Consider the following 17,063-nt stretch of genomic DNA (forward strand, 5'->3'; position numbering starts at 1 on the left):
AGCAAGCCACATACCAGAAAGAGTCTGCACCTCCTGCACATGAAATCTTTTATCCTCGACAGCAAAGTATGTCAATCGGCACCAATTGCAGATTTACAGGAACAATTAACTAGAAAACATGTTTGTTGAATATTCAGGAGAAAACACAAATCAAAAAGAAATTTATGAACATCGGATAAGGCATAAGATATGTAGCTTTGCATGACAAAGAGAAAAATGTTCTCTGGATAGGCATAGGATATTCATGAGATATGTAGCTTTGCATGACACAGAAAAATGTTCAGTGGATACGCATAGGATACACCACAAGAAGCCTGATGCTGCTATTATATCGTCTAAAACCTGAAAACCATTACTTGAAATTTAACTCTCATGAGTCGCATAAAAGACGATGGCTGATAATTGCATGAGATTGAATTTAGCGTTGCTTGGCAGCACGAGAAGGTCCCAAGTAATTAGTAACCAACCCCATGACTCCAAACCTGGCAAAAGTTTAAAAGTAATTAGTTTGATATTGGCAAAACATCATGGAAGCTGTGGTTGCTACATCAGTCATCAATTGATATTCACACAATGCAACATTTTGCATATCTGATACCATTGGCAAAACCAATGAACAGTGATTTAAGAAGAGGAGCACTCGATCCAAACAGTCACTTACATAAAAGCCATAGATAACTGTTTAAAATCATTCTCAAAATTCTTCATGTTTGCAAGGGACTGAGCACAAAAGATGATCGCCAGCCACGAACAGAGCTTGTACTGCAGAGAAAGAAAAATTCATTACTGTGAAGTATACATGTAATAACTAGTCATGAATATCTCATAATTTGTCGCAGCGCTGACCATCTAACGAGCTTCTTCAACAAAAATGATCATGATCGCAGAAATCATGATTATGAGCAATCAAGCTTGGGCCCCTTGCTGGGGAGAGAAAAGGAAGAAAGATGGTATGAACTACGGAAGCACCAAATAACAAAACACAAACGCTATAATGACAATATTTATGAGTTTAAAAGTTCTGTCTCGATTTTTATAAATGATAAAGTACAGCAATTATATAAATCATCCTAGATTGAATAGAGCATACAAAATATGGTCTTGTATATGTATTTGATATACAATGACGATATGACACATATGCCCTTAATATGGAGAAAACTAGTATATGCCAATGACATATGGTAGATACCCAAGAAAGTATTTGGACCCTTTTAAAATCTCCTAATGATATTTTTATTATAATATTTCAGCTTAATTTGACATTTTGCTTATCACCATGAGCTAGGAAACCATGACATGTTGATCTGATAGATGGTTGATATTCTCAACCACCACACCTAAGGTAAATTGTACCTACAATTCTATTGTTCCCAACTAGGCATTTAAGAAGTTTAATTTTTCATCTGCCACTAACACTTAAAAGCAATGTACTTTACATCTAAATTGTTCCATTGATAGAATAAAGAACATAAAGAACATCATGCAAATGGTCCAACGATCATAATAGAATTTCAGCTCAATAAAGCACATAAGTTACATATTTAACTAATTCATTTGTGAAAGATTAATTCAAGACAAAATTTCACAAATTGATCCTTTCATAATTCCCTACATACTAAGGCAATGTATACTCGTAAAAGCACTCTGTCAGCTCTAAATCAAGGCTCTTTGTACCTAACTAATCTCTTTTAGTAATTTTTTCTTATATTACACACAACAACTAGTGGAATCTCAACCACGAGAGAGCCCAAAATGGATGAAATTAAAGGTCAACAATTGTGGTTGATTGTGAAACCATTTCACTTAGGCAGACAAATAACATAAGATGATCAAATATGATCCTAAGCCTTCATCCATGCCCAAGAATTAGAATACCTGGGCTCGAATCCCGCCTTCGAGACTTACCCTTTATGAAAAGAAAAAAAATATCAGAATACTGCCAATCTAGGGCATCAACATCTTTAAGAGGAAGAATACATCCTAAGCCTTTATCTACTCCAAAATTATTTGTTTTTATGGAATTGGTTGAGAGGAAGAAGAAAAAAGCAAAATGGCTAATTTTGTCTGGTCCAGAATTGTGTGGTCTAAAGGTCAAAACGAAGTATGAGAAATGAGACCATTTTGTTTACCATCAGTCATTGATATTACACGGTCAGATGTCATTTTCAGCCTTTCTTCCCATAAACAAGGATCAGGGTGTCCTACCTCGATTCAGGGCATCAATGACTTAAGAAGGTTTCGTACGTACTGCACGACGCTCTAGGAGCAGATTCTAACTCCCTTTAAGAAGTGTTTTTCAACAACGCGGAGAAAAAAACAATCCCTTTGTGCTCATCAACGAAATTCCTTTCGTATGAAAGGAATGCCGCAATTTCAACCATCACCAACTCATCCACTTGTGTGGAGCCACCAGCCGTCTGTTCTCATCGATCGATTCATCAAATATATTTAGTATTACGATTGAATAACACCAAAAACTACGCATAAATTTTCAGATCTAATGCCATAAATAGCTAATACGTAATAGAGAGAGAGAGAGAGAGAAAAGGAAAAGAAGAAATACGCGCAACGTGACGCCGACGACGCCGAAGACGACGGCGAGGAATCCGGCGTAGTCGATGGGGAGATCCTGCGGCGACAAGGTGGGAGGGACGTAGGGCTTCGCGGCGGACGGCAGCCTCGGATCGTTCGCGGAAGAGCTGGTCGTCTCCTTCATCGCGGCTCGCTCTCCTCCGTCGCCGGTTTGCCTTTTCGTCTCGTAGATCTCGATACGAAGCGCCCAAACCGATCCGGCCGCGATGGGCGTCATGTAACTAACCCCCCCAGCTTAATAAGTGAGCCCAATCACGCCGGTCCAACAACCTCGAACCCACCCGGCCCGAGCCGTGCACGTGGCACCATCTGACCCGAGAGTAATAGATGATGACTAAACGTACGATGAAGCCTTTACTAATAATACATAATACTAATAGTTTTTGGTCGAACAAAGAAGCATTAACTTATACGAATGGGTATCTATCCTAAATCTATAAACTAGTCAACCACATAGCACAAAGTTTCTCTCTTACATAAAACAATTATCACATATTCCTCTTATAATATCATCTTATATACACAACTAAAGAAGACACGTTTTCTAGGCTACTTGTGATCTAAAGACTGATGATGCAAATGCGAAATTTCGAAAGGTTGAAGCACAAAACAGCACTCCTTGTGAACTTTTTTCCTTCTTTTTGGGTAGAAATTTTCACCCTACTAAATGAACTGCTTATTATTTTTATGAATGTACTACTAACTTCATGAGGATTGGGATTGGGATCTTAAGAAGTAATCCTTCATGAGGATGTTGTAACTATTTCTTTTACCTTTTCTTGGATGACCACTTCAGCTGTCCTCTGGCATGAAATTGTTTGTAGATTGACTCGACATAGCTTCGTAAACACTCACTCCTATTAGAGCAACCGCAGCTGTCCCAAAAGATGTGTGTATATGTTCTGCAAAGCAGGAGATTATTTTAATACATAAAAGCGTAGCAGTCCCAAAGGATTAAAAGTCATAACCTCGTTTGATTTATTTTAACACAAAATATTTGACACCGGACTCATTTATGAAAAATTAAGGATTCAAAATCTCATCTAACATATTTTATTTATAAAATATTCAAGTTATACTTAAGTGTAAATAATTAAGAATAATTAACAACAATAACACCAAGCTGTTATCTCCGCCAAATCCGGTTCCACCAAAAATACAAAGTAATCGATTAAGGTGCTGATAGCCTATCTGCTAAAACTCATATCCACAAACGATAAAAATATTAAGCTAACTTTCTCAGATACTATAAACAATAAAAACTGAAGCATTATCAAATTATGTAAGGCACGTCAAATACAAGTTAGAAAAGAAAGAATAAATTGCAACAAACAACAAGATCAAAAAGATTCAGAACACTTCAAAATTCATGATATATAGACATGTACAATGATATAACAGACAAGGTGCCGGGGATAGATCTCAACACTCACAACACAGCTCCAAAAAATTTAGCAGAACCCTGTACAAATAATGGGCTTTGGACTCAACAAGCAAAAACAGAAAAGAGAGGAAATATGGAGGTCTTCCGAAACCGCAAAAGTCCTCTTGAAATCTCTGTACATTGTTATTTCCCTCCGACGGCAGTTCAAAATCTTGAGGCCCTCACAGCTCCTTTCACAATTTGACTTCCACTGATAACACAAGAAAATTGGAAGCCCCTTCCTCGGTATCGCACTCCAAAATAGAATCCAAGGGCAACCACAACCCACCATATTGCAGGAGTAATTGCTAGACACTAGTCAACAATATATATATATATAAAGAGAGAGAGAGAGAGAGAGAGAGAAACCAGATTGTGTTTCAAGTTTGGACTCAGTCAGTACCACCTAGCATAGGTGGCTTGGGTCACTCTGAATCCTTTGTAGATCCTGGAGCAGCACTCACAACCCAAGAAGCTTCTCCATTTGTGGAGGTGGACAGACATCCCTGATGGTTCTCTTCGCCACCGCTGACAGTCCTCGAGTTGCCCGACCTTGACCTGATACTGGTGCCCACAGGGAAGGGCTCCTACAATAAAAATCCAAACACATAAAAATACCATACCGAGAAACTGCAATACAAAAGACTGACCAGGCATAATATGACATATTCAGGCCTGCAGCATGAACTCTTCTTTAATACACATAACATGGAGTATATGACTTAGAAGGTAGATGTATTTTCGGATTTTCCAACATTAAATGTGTTTATCAAGCAGCATCAGAAGGATACTGGTTATAATGCTTGCTACGAGGCTGAGATAGCTTATAAGTTGTTCAGTATACTTCAATATGGTTCATAGGTAGGAACCAACTAAATGAGTTTGCCCTGATATTAGACATCCGAAGATACAAACATGATAAAGAAAAATGGCCAGACCCTTCCTCTTCCCTGGTTTTCCAGTTTTTATATGAAAACCAATGATGTTTTACCCCCTTAATTTTCAATCTAAAGTTCCTTGTCCCTCTTTTAGTTTTCTGTTTTCTCCATATAGAGTTTTAAAATGACTTTGCTCAAATTATGGGGATAGTATGCAGTATACTAATGTCCTATATGGACATTTTAGTTACGATGCATGATGATTAGAGCATCTAAATAGAGAAATATATTGACAGAAAATTATCATTATAGATCGCAAACTAGATGGAGTTCTTAAGAAGCACAGACAACAACAGAGCACATTATTAACGGAAGTTCATTCCTGAGTACAAGTTTTTTTCAGATCTTCACAATTAATATGATTAGAAGAGGAAGGATGATACTGCCATTGCTAAACTGTTGTTTTAAATTTTTAATTATTAAATATCAGCTTATAGTTCCATTTAACTTTTCAATAAAGAGTAATTGTCTAACTTAAATAATTGTGGCTTCAGCTTCATTTGAGCATGTCTGGAATCTGGAGCATATTAGACCATCATAAAATAAAGGCATCTATTATTTTTGCTAATAATTAGATGGAACTCTATCAAATTACCAAGAGTTTGCCATATAAGTGACTGTCCTTATGGCTCTTGCTCAATTACATTGGTAGAAAGAACAAAACTGTCTAGCAGAGGAAGGAGCTGACGATTTTGCAGGATGTATCTCATAATTTGAAAAGGTTACTAGTGATTGATACAAGTTTATAAGTTGAGTTGGTCAAGTAGGTTACTATTATATGTGACATGCTTATGGTTAAGTCACATACTATTATATGTGACAAGTCAATAATATTCTATTCCTGAGTTCGCTGGAGAACTCATTTGTTTTTATCATTTTGTTAAATACTTGTCTTCTCATTGATGAGTATTTATATACTTTATTTAATCAGAAGTTTCATTCACCTAATTTTTTATGCAAATACAATCGAACAAGAAGGTCTCAGACTATGGTTGAGATCTGCACTTATTGTCCTCAAATAGATTTTGTTGCTACCCTTGAGTGAAATCTTGGCCCTAACACTGCTCAAGAACCAACTCTGGCAGAAAGACAACATGTTGGATTGTTGAGCCATATATAATAGAATGAAAGTCAAAGTATGTTAGTTCTGCTATAGCAAAAGATTATGACAATGGAAGGGACAATGTGGTCAACATATTTTGTTAGTAATGTCTTTGAAGAGACATTCTGCTGGTTACTATGCAGTCAAACAGTCAGGGGTTCGAAAAAAGAAAATTAAATATGTTATGTAATTATTAAACGAAAAAAAATAAAAATATTGTATGTGTCTGTCGCACAAATGTTATGTAATTATTAAACGAAAAAATAAAATAAAATAAACATATTTTGTTAATCATGCCAATTTTTTGTCAACACAACCCACCAATAAAATTTCAGGATAAACCACCAGCAATCAACGACACAGGATAAGAGAGAAATCTGTATGATGAAAATAATAGTGCATTGATGCTTCATACCTGATCCCCAGCATTAGGACCATCTGTATGGAAGAGGATAGGACGACAACGCTTATCTTCATTCATCAGACTTGAGTTCTGGAAATGAGCAATAAGAGCCATTTTCCCTTGTATTCTGGCATATGCAAGTGATGCCACCTTTTCGCTGTTAAACTTCTCCCACTTCTTACCATTAAATGACTGCAGAAGATCCAACATTTTAGCAACTCACAACTTAAAATTTGGAAAATGAGTTTCTCATGCAACACTAAATAAACAGAATGATGATTCAAGGAAGCAAAAGTACACAGATAAAAGATGATTCCAGATAGTTCCCTCAAAAGACAATTTAATACCTTACCAATAAGTAGGTAAGAACTTGGGTGAAAAAGCTAACTGATGGAAGCATCTTGAACATGTTAAAGATGTATAATAAGTATTATACTTATATTTAATGGATAGTCCAACCTATTTCTTCAGTGGCTTAATCCATGAGAAGAAACAAACCTGATAGAACCAAATAATATGCTGAGGATTGATCATGTTTATAAACGCATAACCAACATTGCATTTGTTCTGAAAAATAGAAGGGTGAACATATTCCATTAGTTGATCAATGGTGGAGGCTAATATACACAGCAACAGGGAGTCATATAAAAGATGCTATTGTACCTTGAAATCAATTGGTAAATAAATAAAGTCATAAGTTCCTCGATGGTTTTCATCAATAGCAGCCAACAGCATCTTAGATGTATACCTATATAAATCAATTGGTAACAAGTAAATATGTTTCATCCACAGCCAAAAAGAAAGAAAACGCAGATAAAGGGAAGAATTCAACATACTTGTTGGGGATGTTTTTTATCATTAGTGTTGTTCGAGAATCTTCACCGCATATAATGCTTTCAATGTCAAGTTCATACTGCTTTTTATTATCACACTGATTAGTATTTGTGTCATTTCGTCGGTTCTTGATCCGGTCAGGACCATCAAATGAAGCAGGCATGTGGACAACTGGATTCCTTCCATGGAACATCTGACCCCTTTGCTGCGGTGAGGCAATTCCAACATGTGCGGGAGAAATACAAGGGTCCAGACAGTTACCACCAGAGTGAGAAAAGATGTTACAAGAAGCAAGTTCTAGTGATTTCAACTGAGAAATCGTAGAAAGCCCCATACTTCCAAGAGATGCAGGATGAAAAGCAGGAGGTTTAATGGAATCCCCAGAATAGGCAGGCCTCCTATTCCAAAGTGATGGATCGACTGAAGGTGCTGAACCAACATGATGGTGTAATGGAAGAACTGTGTTTAGCGTATGAGAATGTGCTCTAGGAATTCCATGAATCTGAGATGGGTGGTGAGCTGGAATATTGCTTATAAATGGAGAATTTGACCATAACATTGTGCTAGGGGTTTTTTGGTGGTATGCATTTGTATCATTCCAAACATGCTGATGCCCATGAAGAGGACAGCTTCCATTTGAGGAGACACCAAAAGCTGAAATTAATTGAATGAATTAGCTCATTACCAAGCAAACAATAAAGGGAAATGGATCTCAAAAAAAAAAAAAATCACAAATCTCAAAACTACCAGCATTCACTATATGTCATCAGAATATCAAGAAAGTATGACGCACCATTAGTTACCATAAGCTATTTCCAACTTTGAAAAAAGGTAATGACCATATATAAATGTGAATAACAGTAATTTGACCACATGAAACTCAGTTCGACTTGGTACCTTCATTAGGATCAAAAGAATGCCCCTCAAAGCTACCAGAGCCTAATTTGTGTAGTCGCCTTTTATCAATTCCTTCAGACGGTCTAGAGATGACACCAATACCCACGGGTGACATAGTATTTGAGATGTAAGGAAAAAAATTAGTTACTCCATTGTGATATTCTGAAACGGAGTGAGGATGGAAACCAGCAATGCCTTGAAATCCAAAATTCATCTGGCCCATTGAATGGTTGACATCAGCATGAGTGGCTTGATTGGTATGATCACTGATAGATGTAATCTTTACAGGGGGAGATAAATTCTGTGGCACACTAGATGAGATTCCATGGAATGTGGCCCCCATAAGTGGGGTAAATGGTGCCCGAACCGCCGAGTTTAAACCCTGGATAGCTCCATTTTCAAGACTGTTGGGTATTATTGTTCCCAGAGAGGATAAACCTGAAAATTTTGGCATGCATTAGGTCACCTTCATAGGTCAAAAGCATAACCTGACATGAGAAATACAAGGCACAACTAGCAGCATGTCCCTTGAAATGAAAAACTCACAAATATCATACCAAAGCACCCAGGGAGAGAGTTCTTAGGGCTTCCCTGCCAGCATCCAGTTAATTCTTCCTGCACCAATTCCGGAGATAACTGTTGCATCAAGCTGCTGGTAAAGAAATATTTGTCACTGATTAATAAGCCAAAGAGAGATATAAATTCAAACATCAAATTTTAGTAGGATAAGCCATGACAATACAATTTGTGCTGTCTTCAACCCTCAGGTTCCGCCAATAGTAATAAAGCATAATCTTTCTAGGGAAATGTCCATGAGAGAAGCACATTTAGAATCAAATACCTATAGTAGATATATGTGGCTCCTATTGTGAAAGCAATACAGAATACTGACAATATCACAGAATAAAAATTCGAATTCCTCAAATATTGGCCCTATTTTTTAGTAAATAAAAAATATTATATGCCCTGAGAAACACACAACTCTGAACTTGAATCACTGGGATCTTATCTAAGATGCCAACATAAATAAATATAACTACACAAGGAGAGCCAGAATTTATCACTAGGGAATCCAGAAGTAACTAGACAACTATTCAAATACCATTTTAAAAATATTGATATGTTCTTCTAGATCAATAATTATTAGAAGCCTTAGAAAGAAATTATCATTTAGAAAGCTAACTACAACAAACTGTTAAAGACTAATTTCCTATGAAAAATAAGAGATTAACTGTAGATGAACACAAATAATGAAAAAAAAAAGATAATTTATTGTTACTATTGAAAAGGAGAATAATAGAAGTGATCTAAATTTAATAGTTATGCAGAGAAAAAAACATAATTTAGAAAATAAGATATGTTAAATTGTAAGAGAAGATAATTTGCCTGAAGCTTCAGTATAAATTTTCTCTCCAAAATTATGCTAATATATTCAAAAATAAGTTCTAATAATTGGCAATATAAACTATGCTTACATCAAACAAAAACTCTAGCGATTTTTGCGAGTTTATTTAACTAACGACCATGACTAAGTGCATTTTGTCCTCCAAATTCTTTGATGTAATGGCTAATATCATTGTCGTCATCTGACCATTGTATGTTTTCCTACACTGGGTTGACATGGAAAAAGGTCTACAGACAGGCTACCTCTGCCATCTTATATGCACTACCAATACATAGATTCGAAAGGAGCTCCCTAACCTTCAGAGATGTGAGCCCTTTTTTTTTGTAGATTGATCAGTGATTGGACCCTTGATGTCCCGTGATATTCATGTCATAGGCAATTAAAGTCGTAACTTCAATAATTTTTACATGCTGTATAATATAATGTGTTCTAATAATGATCAAAATGCCAGTCTATTATAAATTGCTTCCTCAATCCTGCACAATGGTGTTGATATAATCTTCTCTTGAAAAGAATATAAGCTTCAGAAGGGTAAAACACTATTCATTAGTAGGCTTATCGGCCGACCCTTGATCATGAAAGCTCAATTGAATCCTAGAGTAGTCTATAAAAGGAAGACCAACGAAAAAGATGGATTCACATTTAAAAATTTGATGAACTTCAAATATAAACATACACATACAATTCAAGAAAATGACATAACCTAGATCAAACACCAAGTTTCTAGTAATTCAAATTAATCAACAACGGTTGCAATCACATGAATCAGAGCTGAGTTGCTGACACAACATAAAAAAGAACTTAAAAGAATGACTATTTAAAGCTCAAAAGTGAAAAATAAAGATAATGTTCAACCCGATTCTACTTAACAACATTAATAACAATGATAATACAAAATTACAAATTAAGACAAAAATACTGCAGGAAATTAAATGGAGTTATAAATAACCATTTCCATGTTATTTCCAAACATCATCAACTAAAGAAAAATATTCAGAGGCTAAGTTTGCTACAGTTACATATCTAGAAATGTGGGAGCAAAAGTGAGTTTGTTTGTATAGTACCACTGTCTTGCACCTCCAGCACGGCTAGGCTCAAGCTTAATTTTCTTGCCAGCAATATCACTCCTATTTAGGGCACGAAGAGCAGCTTCAGCGGCTCTAACATCATAAAATTCGATGAATTTGTGATGATGTTTGTGTGGAGTTTCACGTATCTATAAGATCAAATTCAAGATTAACATTAATATCAACTTTACCATTACATAAAGAAAAAAACTTGAGATTAGTACGAAAGCCATGACATTATGAGAGCACAAGAGCTACATCACCTCCTTGATCTCACCATAGATACCAAATATCTGACGGAGATCATCTCTTGTAACAGAGGAATCAAGGTTGAATACCACAAGAGTACCCTGATTCATATCCTTATCCGAAGGATTGTCCTAATATCACATATGTATGTCACTACAAGAAAATTTGTAATTCATAGGCATTTACAGATGTCATAGGAAATAGCTGAAATAAAGGTGCATCCCTGCCTTGCAAGAGGTATGTGAAGTTCTTAGTATGGTTGGACCTTCACAATAACATTCTTGGCAAGCAATAAAATGACAGTGTAAAGATGACAAGAAATATCATGATAATAAGAACAGGACTTTTTCCATTTTCCCTGAGTGAAGTTGAAGAAAAAGAAAATAAAATTCTCAGTTTCACCACCAAATAAGAATTGAGATCCTGTTAGAATCAACATTACTTACAGTGACATCATTATTTGTCCATTTATATAAAATATAAAGTCTGTACAAAATTATAATTAAATATGTGCAATCTATATTTTTTAATAAATGTGTCCATATAAAATATACAGTCATATACGATATAAATTTTTTATTTGCTGAATGGTGGACATAGATCCAGTTAGGTTCAGAATGGAGATTACCTTACAACTGATCATAACCAAACCCTTTGCACAATTGAGTACAGATATGTTATGTTATTTACACACAATTTGTTGAACTGTTACTTAGCCTTAAGCTCAACTTTTATACCAGCAGAAGCACCATCATAGATTGCAAAAGGGAAACCAATTTGGACCTCTGGTGTTTATGAGGCATGTGAATTAGTTGATTGCATGTCTATGCTGGTTCAGATCCATCTCAGCTAAATTCACCCAAGGTCATTGCCAAAAATCTTGAGCAACTGATAAAGAAGCCAGACAATGAAGATAGGCTCATTTAGCTTCATATGCTTCATACATCGACACAAAAGTGGTTTGCAGTAGACCAATTCGGATTTTATTCCAGATTATGTTAGGTTAACCATGGACCAGGAAGTACAGTCCAGTGTATGAACTATACTTGCATAAGTATGAGGACAATCACAATTGATGATTTCTATTATTCATGACTTACTTTTGAAGGTTTCCTCAATAAAATAGGTGATAGGTTATACAAATTATATCACATCTCCATTTGGTACTATTGTACATTCAAACAATCAGGTTCTCAACGTTTTTCTAACCATCAATTGGTTCATATTAGTTTTCAAAAGACCTCATAAAAAATAAGAGAGCAGGAGATATTAAAAAATAATCTGAAAGGGCTGGTTAGAGGATCAACGTAGTCCTAGAACCTGTAATGAACTGCAACGCCATTACCATTTAAAAGACAAGTCATGAAATTGTTACCTTTGGAATAGAGAAGTGAATATCCAGTTTCCGACGCCTCAATGGCTTGTTTTGAAGTGCTCGCATTGCATTTCGTGCTGCCCTTATGTCATAGTAAGATATCATAACAAAACCACGATGTTTACAAGTGGTGTAGAGCATGCGGATGTCCCCATATTGCTGAAGAGATCAAGAAGATTAGAATCAGATATTAAGAAATCTATGGACACTCTCAAAACCACTAAATCAAAGAATTACCAAGAATGAAGAATCAGATTGAGTAAAAACGCACCTCAAACAAAGCCCGCAGTTCTCCATCCTCAACATTGCTGTTGATATTTCTAACAAAAAGTGTTCTAGAAGGATGTTCACCGTATGGGTGTTCACCAGCAAATGGGCCATTTGGTTCTTCTTGTTGACCATTAGATGTCCCTCCCCAAACAGATTCAGATGTTCTGTTGACATTGATACTATCATCAGATTCCAGTTCCATACCACCACCACTGTAAAATATGTCATCATCAATATCATTCCCATTGCTGGGTCGACCAATATATCCAATATTGTCAATCACACCAGACACCAAGTCATCATCATCATCAGGAAGGAGATTCCCAATAGTTTGAGCTTCAATTTCCTCCATGGATTCAAAAGGCTCATCTTCACCAGAGTTCGAGTTAACTGAATTAATAGACTGATCCAAGGGAACAATGCTTGAAGACAATCTCACTGCCAGGGAATTCAACAATAATAAGCATAATCAATCCAAAACAAAAGGTAACCTGCAAAAAAGTTTTATGAGAAAATATAGGATATTTTAACATGTAATTTCTGGAACTTTACTCCAGGAAATTATTCAAACAGAAAACTGCATTAATCTCAGAAGAACTCAGATATCTAGCTAGCAGCATTATCTAAATAAAGTATCAAAGTATAAAACATAGGAGGAAAACAAACATTTTCTGTCGAATATATCTGACAAAGAGCTTGAGAAAAGTCCATTTTCATGGTGTGGTTCACTACGATCCATTAAGTTTCCCTTGCTAAACAAAGGAGGTACAACCAACCGATCAGATTGGGATCTAGAAACATGGTCAGCAACTCTGGCCATGGTAGATATGCTGGTCATCCTTTGTGGCCCGACCAGACAATGTTCAAGACTAGATTCAGTCTTCTGGTCCTTGAGAATGCAAGGCTGTGGAAGTCCTAACCACCGTGTGGAGTTTGCTCCAGTCTTATGAAGCTCATCAAATGGAGAAGAAGAAACAGACTTAACCCCAGACATTACTTGTATTCCCTCTGCAGAAGATAAATTGGAATGCACATATTACATATCTGCTATAGTTCAATAGTAGAAACAAATAAAACAATGGACTACAGTTGAACAGCATCTAGAACCAGTTTACTAAGATATAGACAATACACTCTGATTTTATCTGGCAAATACATAGAAGATATCAGGCCAGCATACATTTATCCAACCCGAATGATAGAGAAAGTATGATATGAATGCTGGCTTCAAGTAGAACTATTTGGTCAGTCCAAAAACCCAAAACTCATCTAAAGGACCCCTCAAAATGTTCATGCTAAACACTGAACATGGAGATTGATAAGTGTAGAAATCTCTTAAAATGGTTAGCAGTTGGCAGAATGTTAGGCATGCTTGGAAAGAGTTCCAAGCAATCGGAAGTTGGCCATGCTAATAGAAACTGACGTGATGGGTTAAACCCTCCTGTCTCAATCAATGAGATGATTAAGATAGAGATCTTATAGTAATAAATAGATGTTTGGAAACACAACAATATATAGAGCTCTATTGGACAAGGATGCAATGAAAATATATTAGTTTCAAAGCCAAACACTAAACATGATTCATGCATGGAAGTCCTTGCCAAACTAAATATTTGGAAGGAGAAAAAACCAGAACAATTCTTTGATGCGAACTGAAGGAGCCCCACCATTTTTTTTCTCAAAAACCTCGTCGTAACAATGAATTAAAAAATTAAACAACGAGACGACACTAAAAGCAATAAATGACTTGATTCCTGATAAATTGGTGAGTTTCTTAATGTGCAGAAGAGAACTCATCATAGGCCAAAACTAAGGCAATTGTGACCAAAATCGCCTTGAACGAGTGGTCGGATCCCTTTTTATCTCGAAAAGGTTTTAGGCTTAAGTCCTTGTGAAGACAGTGTTCAATTATGTGCGTTTGAAGCTTCAGTAATTCTCAAAAACCAAAAGGAAAAATAGAGAGGCGGTTGCTACCTCAGCAGCAACACGACGTGCGGCTTCTCAGAGAAAAAGAAATATCATGTCTCAGAGTGCAAGCTGAATGGAGATAGCCGCTTCTGATCCATGTTTTTAATTGGCATCCTGCAGCTCCGAACCAAAAGACGCGAGCTAAGTTCAAAATTTAGAAGGTCGGATGTCCCTCACATGGCCCTACCTTATTCCCCATGCCCTCGGTTGGAGGGCCCTCTCCTTAAAATTCTCCAGATAAAGGATTGACCCCTATCAAGCCAGAAAGGAAAAGAAAACAAAAGAAAGTAAATTCCAACATACAAATAGCCGATGTTCTCGAGATTCAAAAAACAAAGAAAAAATTACAAATCTTTTTCCCGCTGAGAAGATCCCAAACCAAAATTAATGTTTTTAAGGACAAAAGATGAGCGAGATCATCTTAGCAAACCAAATGCCAACAACCGATGAGGCAAAGAGAACTCAGAGAAAACGCATGAGATGAACAGAAATCGAAAGACACAGATAAACCCAGATTAAGTACCTCGAGTCAAGATCCTCACCAATTCCAAGCAGATCGCAGACGAACATCAGAATTCCATCAAAGAACCGACAAAACGAGGTTGACAAGAAGGTTCCTCACCGGATCACCCCGCCTTACCTTCTCGCTCACCAAGAGCCGCCGCCGACCGGCACAAAGAGAGCTAGGGCGGAGCAGAAATTAAAGGCAACGACCGCCCTGCACAAGGCAAAGAGGCGGTGGCCAAGGAGAATCCCCTAAGGGATCACCTCGGCATCCGTGCCGTGCGGGAGCATCCAACCCTTCCGATGCCCACCCATCTCCCCTCCGCCCTCTCCTTTTCCCCTCTAACGCAAGCAAGAGCGCCACGCCACGTCCCGCCAGCCGCTACCGAATAAAAAAGTACTATCTTGTCTTCGTATGAATTCGAGATGATCCCCCGAAGTGGGTGCCTCCGCGGGGATCTTGGCGGCTTAAGGCGGGCTGACGCCGGAATTTACAGCGATCCGCCTCTTCCTCCGGCCGGCGAAGGGAGATGAACACGAGATGGAAGAATGAGAGAGACGTAGAAAGTTTGGTATTTAAGGCCTCAGGGGCAGAGAGAGAGAGATTGGTGGGGGCGGGGCGGAGATTAAGGGGGTAAACGGCGAAGAATGAGACGGAAGCGGAGACGGCGCGCCGTTACGGTCCTAACGGCGTCGCCTTAGGTCGCGGGGGTGGGTCGGATCGGCGCGTCTACCGCCTCCAGCAACTGTTGCAGTCAGATTACTAACTTACCCTTCAACGGGGCCGTGGTACGTGCATCATCCTGAGCCCAAAACGAAAATTTTGGGTATCGTAAGAGAGCATAAGTGTCATTTCAATGATCGAACATTCGATGTGGCACTTCGCTGCGGGACATAAGTAGGCTGTTTCCTGTTTTTCCCTGCGAAAGCTGGTCGACCGCTAATTAAAACCCCCGCTCTCTCAGCGGATCCAGAAACCCCAAATCCTACGCTGTCTGTATCAAAAACGGCGGTGGATTCTCCTTGTCGCGGGTCCCGCACGTTAGTCCTTCTCGATGTAGCCACGACGAGATGGAAGTCTGCTTTCTGTTCGTGACGGTACAAAGAATCTCGAGAAGGTAGCGTGAGCGTGATAGGGACGGGAGGCAACAAGCTGTAACGGCGGAAGCCATAACTCTGACTCGCTACCGCCGTCCGATGGGGGACGAAGGGACCAGATCAAATCTCAATTCTATTATGTTGGGTTAAGAGTTTAGTTGCATTGGCGCTGCTGCACGTATCGTTGATATGCGCTACATGTAATGATACCTAAGCAAACTAATCGTAATTATTCCCACTGTCTCATATGATCACATATTTATCGTGCCATGGATTGCAAACAGTGCAACTTGAATTATTTGTAGTACTAAGAATAATAAATTAATTATTTCAACCATTATGGAAGAAAGCATGCAATGTATGAGTCTTAAATACGATGTACGAAAACATATCAACCACTTACTAGTTTATAGGTGTGTGGATAAAATCTTGTCGTTATGTGGATCAACGAATATGACATTACTATAATCTCCACAAATATTGACAATATATATGAATAGTATAGAAAATATCTGTAAACATCGACGATGTTACTGATTGGTTTCCAAAATAATTTTTGCAAATTAATTTATGAATCTGTTCTGTTTAGTCGTAACAATTTCTCCAACCCATAGTAATTACTTGTTCCCACAAAAATAAATATCAGCACAAGTGAATATTTCCCTGCTAAAGCACCCGAAAAAAGAAAAAAGAAAGAAAAAAAGCTGTACAGTGTCTGACGAAGGACAGATAAGTAGAGATGGAGGGACCTACCCATTTCCGTCATCCGTCTCCACTTCAATCAACAAATCTCGTTCGCTCACCTCCTCACATCTCCCGTATCGCTTTGTTGCAATGAACCTTTTTTTTTTTTTTGCTCTCTCATATTATCTCATGTGCTTAAGAAATTAAATTTCATAGTCCTGTATATTTTTTATGATATAATGATCGATCAA

General features: G+C 37.5%; 2 protein-coding genes across 13 annotated transcripts; both read right to left on the minus strand.

Moving 5' to 3' along the window:
* Positions 1-152: 152 nt before the first annotated feature.
* On the minus strand, positions 153-2,827 carry LOC135625024 (protein Asterix-like). Its single transcript, XM_065129221.1, has 3 exons — positions 2,567-2,827; positions 662-762; positions 153-482 (listed from the first exon to the last, which is right to left on the minus strand). Exons 1-3 carry the CDS (start codon positions 2,810-2,812, stop codon positions 419-421), a joined length of 411 nt encoding a protein of 136 aa, XP_064985293.1. The 5' UTR covers positions 2,813-2,827; the 3' UTR covers positions 153-418.
* A 1,105-nt stretch (positions 2,828-3,932) lies between these two features.
* Positions 3,933-15,584, minus strand: LOC135625025 (protein MEI2-like 4). Of its 12 annotated transcripts, none has more exons than XM_065129228.1 (15): positions 15,167-15,584; positions 14,714-14,778; positions 14,533-14,640; positions 13,225-13,566; positions 12,560-12,996; positions 12,289-12,447; positions 10,928-11,044; positions 10,662-10,813; positions 8,750-8,844; positions 8,193-8,630; positions 7,298-7,949; positions 7,125-7,209; positions 6,960-7,028; positions 6,474-6,653; positions 3,933-4,605 (listed from the first exon to the last, which is right to left on the minus strand). In XM_065129228.1, the coding sequence occupies exons 4-15, from the start codon at positions 13,550-13,552 to the stop codon at positions 4,444-4,446; spliced, it is 2,874 nt and encodes a 957-aa protein (XP_064985300.1). In that variant the 5' UTR covers positions 13,553-13,566; positions 14,533-14,640; positions 14,714-14,778; positions 15,167-15,584; the 3' UTR covers positions 3,933-4,443. The 12 variants fall into 12 exon arrangements, with proteins under 12 accessions (XP_064985300.1, XP_064985299.1, XP_064985298.1 ...); XM_065129227.1 differs by having other exon boundaries at positions 15,069-15,584; XM_065129226.1 differs by having other exon boundaries at positions 15,050-15,584.
* Between the last annotated feature and the right edge of the window lie 1,479 nt (positions 15,585-17,063).

This window comes from Musa acuminata, chromosome BXJ2-10, assembly GCF_036884655.1.
Source record: "Musa acuminata AAA Group cultivar baxijiao chromosome BXJ2-10, Cavendish_Baxijiao_AAA, whole genome shotgun sequence".
NCBI lineage: Eukaryota > Viridiplantae > Streptophyta > Magnoliopsida > Zingiberales > Musaceae > Musa > Musa acuminata.